The sequence below is a fragment of the Gavialis gangeticus genome, unplaced genomic scaffold (genome assembly GCF_001723915.1).
Source record: "Gavialis gangeticus isolate Ggan-Ray unplaced genomic scaffold, GavGan_comp1, whole genome shotgun sequence".
NCBI classification, from domain to species: domain Eukaryota; kingdom Metazoa; phylum Chordata; order Crocodylia; family Gavialidae; genus Gavialis; species Gavialis gangeticus.
In genome coordinates, this window is record NW_017728991.1 from 1,318,310 (window position 1) to 1,322,306 (window position 3,997).

At 68.0% G+C, this 3,997-nt stretch overlaps 1 protein-coding gene across 1 annotated transcript; it reads left to right on the forward strand.

Moving 5' to 3' along the window:
- The first annotated feature begins 2,875 nt into the window (after positions 1-2,875).
- Positions 2,876-3,906, forward strand: LOC109295873 (calmodulin-like). Its single transcript, XM_019514990.1, has 4 exons — positions 2,876-2,981; positions 3,135-3,270; positions 3,501-3,616; positions 3,863-3,906. The coding sequence occupies exons 1-4, from the start codon at positions 2,876-2,878 to the stop codon at positions 3,904-3,906; spliced, it is 402 nt and encodes a 133-aa protein (XP_019370535.1).
- The last annotated feature ends 91 nt before the right edge of the window (positions 3,907-3,997 follow it).

Sequence of the window (3,997 nt, forward strand, 5' to 3'; positions counted from 1 at the left end):
CCCGGCTGCGACTCCAGAAGCCCCTGGGATGGAGAAGCTCCCTCCTCCTGCACAGCCGCAGCCCGCACTGCCGGTCGCCTGCCAGGCTTTGCCATGGCTGCTCTGCTCCAGGAGAACCCGAGCCGCCTCCTGCCGACGTCTTGAAAGGGCCCAGGAGAGCGGCTGAGCCCGACAGGTGCAGCTCTCTGGAAATAGCAAGCCCCGGCGCTGGCTATAAAAGCTAGAGACGCGCTCAGCGCCCCCAGAACTCGCCGAAGCCCCGTTCGGGAAGGAGCCGCTCAAGACACCTGTGCCAGGTAAGCCCAGAGGAGCAGGGACGAGTGAGGCCCTGAGAGCATCAGTGGATGCTTTTGCAAGGAAATGAGGCCGAGGGCAGTCCAGAAAGGGAGCGAGGGCCTGCCCAGCAAGGCCGTGCCAGAGAGGCCGGTGTCCATCTCTCCAGAGCCGGGGCCTGCTCTCCCAGCCAGTGCTCTGAGCCGGGAGGCCCCCCTGCTTCCTGGGTGCAGACGCCAGTGGGGGGGACGGGGCAGGCTCCCGCCGGCTGCACCAGGCCCCAAGCAAAGTGACGTGGTGGGGGGAGCCGGGGCCGCGGGCTCAGAGCCACGCAGGGAGCATTTCTGTGCCGGCCGCCGGCCAGGCACGCTCTGGATATGTGGCGTGGAGGAAACTGCTTGAGAGAGAAGTTTTTGCACCTATAAACGTGGCTAGTCAGAAGCCCGAGGCAAGGGACTCGGCTCCCCCGCAGCATCCAGAGAAAGGCAAGGCAGCAAGAGCAGGAGCCCAGCAGCCGGCACCTCTGCCCCAGGGCAGCCCTGCTGCAGGCAGCATTGACGCTCAGGCCCCCCGTGCTCCGCTCTCGCCCGGGGGAGCTGAGCTGCGAGCCATGGCGGCGGGGGCCGCCGGGCAGAAGGCAGCTCGTTAGACAGCAAGAGGCAGGACGAGGCGGCACACGAGAGCGCAGCTGCCCGAGCCGAGGGGGCTGAGAGACGGCAGCAGCTGGAAAGCAAAGAGGAGGAAGGAGACGCTGCCTGGCTCCTGGGGGAAGAGCAGGAGCTCCCCGGTGCCCCCCAAAGCTGGTGCAGCAGCCCCCCGCCTGCACCGAGAGCTGCGTGCCCCCGGGGCCGCGTGGGCCTTTCAGAAATAGCCGCCCGGAACCGGAGAGCCCGCTGGGAGGCCCGAGCTATTTCGGCTGAGGGTAACTCTAGAGCGGCTCCACATCACAAGATGCTGCCCCGGGAACAGAAGAGTCCCAGAGAGGAGGGAGCCTGCTGCAAAACAACAGCCGAGCCCCTGAAATAACCCCGCTGCCCGGGCAGGGAGGGGGGTTTTCCAGGGGCTGGGGCAGCAAGGCGGAGGGTGGCGAGAAGCAGCCCCTCCACAGCCCTCCCCCCCGGGGGGGCAGGGGCAAGTCCCCTGGCGCACAGAGGGGCAGCCGGCCGGTCATTGCTTGGAGCAAGGCCTGCGGGCTCTAGACGGGCACCGTCACGCGCCGCGCGACCTTAGACGAGTCTGCCCTGGGCTGTCCCGTGAAGCGAGCATGTCCAGGGAGTGCTGAAGCCAATCCTGGCTGGGGCATCGCGTCCCTCGGGGCCGGCCGGGCAAAGGGCCGTGCTCACCAGGCGCGGGGGCAGGCTGCATCCAGCAGCCGGGAAAGGTCACGCGTAAAACGACCCGTCCATCCGTGCTCAGCCACCCTAAATATGGGGGTGCAGGAGCGCGCCGGGGCCACCTGCGCTGGCCGATCTCGCGTTGCGCTCCAGGCACTGGGGCGTGCGACTGGGCCGCACTCCCACCTCTCCCGGGAGCCCTGCAAGCACCAGTCCTGCTCAGCGGCACCCTGAGCCCAGCAGCAGGCCCAGCCCTGGGGCCGACAACAACCTGTGCAGCTCCCATCTGCAGCCCAAGGGGCTGGGGGCCACGGGACCTGCTGGGTGATGCAGTGGGTGCCACAGGCTGGCAGGGGAGCATGACAGGGGAACACCAGCCCCATCCGTGGCACCTGCGGGGCCTGGGCCTGGCCCTGGCCCCAGATGTGCTCTGCTGCAAGGTGAGAGTTCAGCCACCTCGGGCAGCCTCAGTGCCAGGCACAGACAGGGTCACGACCATCTCCAGAGGCAGCCAGGGCTCGAAACTCATGCACGGGCTCCCTCCATGTGCAGCCAACGTCCCCGTCTGCCCAGTCAGCTCCAGCCAGCACAGACCCCGCTGCAGGACCCGGTCCAGCACACCCGGGGGGCAGGGAGTCCCTGGAAGAGCGACTGGACCTGACACGGGGTCTTCAGAAAGCAGCTCCTCTAGCACAGCAGGGAAGCCCCCAGGGTCTGTGCAAAGCTCCCAGAGGCTTGGGTGTGTGGTGGGGGGTAGACGAGCCCATGCACCCTGCTCCTTGCTCAGCTCTACCTGCTGGGTGCAACTCCGGGGGTCCCGGCTCCTTCTCCAGGGGATCACTGCCGGACCCTGCCTGCACCCCCAGGCAGCTTCATCTCCCTGCGCTCATTAAAGATCACGGGGAGATCAGACAGGGGAGCTTGGGAGGTGACTGGTGCTGGGGAAGGGGGTCCCCGGGGCAGAGCTGGGCAGCAGGGTCATGCTGTAAACACCCTACAAAGCAGCACGGCGTCTTCCCACACCCACGAGCAGCACCCTGCACGGAGGCCTGGCCGGCACCGACAGGGCAGCAGTGGATCGGGGCAGGAGGGGGCTGCACTGCGGTGCCCGGGGCTCGTCTCTGGAGCAGTCAGGGCCCCCCGTGAGCGGGGAAGCGCCAGGCAGAGCCCCGGGGTCAGGGGCCCAGACCGCGCTGCCCGGGGTGGGCAGGGGAAACCGGGCCCTGGCTCCCAGCACCAGTGACCGGCAGCTACCGTCGCCCTGCAGGATGGAGGATGATTTCCCCAGCCAGGTCAAGAAGGTGGCGCTGGCCATGGGCACGTCGCTGACAGACAAGGACATCGACCTGCTGCCCACGGACATGCGGCACCACGGTACCGAGGGGCTGGGCTGGCCGCGGGGTCCGGGGGGAGCCCAGACGTAGCAGCTGGGCTCTGGCTCGGAGCAGCCCAGAAGCGAGGACTGGGGCTGCTGCACGTCCTGCACCCTTTGCTGTCCCCTCCACCCCTCCGCCTCTCTACCTGCAGCCTCCTTCAACTACACCAAGTTCTTCGAGTACATGCAGAAGTTCCCGACGTCGGGCGGGCGGGAGGAGCACATCCGCAAGGCCTTCCAGATGCTGGACAAGGACAACAGCGGCTTCATCGAGTGGAACGAGATCAAGTAACTGCCCCGGGCCCGGACCCCGCTCCCAGCCACACGCTTTCGGCGCCTCTTGGGGGGGCCCTGGGCATCCATGCATGGGGGGCTTTGCTCGGCTTCCCACCTCTGCCGCGCTGCCGAAGCAGCCGTGGGTCTCGGAGCACTTGCGTCGCAGACCTCCCTTGTCCCCCGTCTCGGGGGCCGGGTGCAGCCTCCTGCCCTCCCCTGAGCTGGCGCCTTCTGCCTCGCAGGTACATCCTGTCCACCGTGCCCAGCAACATGCCCGTGATGCCCTTATCGGATGAGGAGGCCGAAGCCGTGATCCAAGCAGCTGACACGGATGGGGACGGGCGCATTGACTTCCAAGGTAGGGGCAGCCGGGTGGCGAGCCCAACAGCCCCTCGCTCTCTGCAGCTCGTGCCCGCGGAGGGGCAGCGTCCAGCCACGGCCCGGCAGCGCACCATAGCGTGGCCGTGCACCGTGGCAGGCTCTGAGGAAGTGCCGGGGAGCTGAAAAGGCTCCCGAGCCCCCAAGGCAGGGCTGGAGCCCCCCCAGCAGAGAAGGGGTGGCCAAGCCCCGCCGCCCACGCCGCCCTCTCACCTTCCCCTTGCAGAGTTCTCCGACCTGGTCACGAAGGAGAAGCTTGCCAAGAAGTGAGGTGGGAAGAGGGACGGGAGCGACTACTGCCCGGGCGCCTCCTGCTTTGCGTGCAGACCCCGCGTACACGGACGCTTGGCCACTGTGGCCT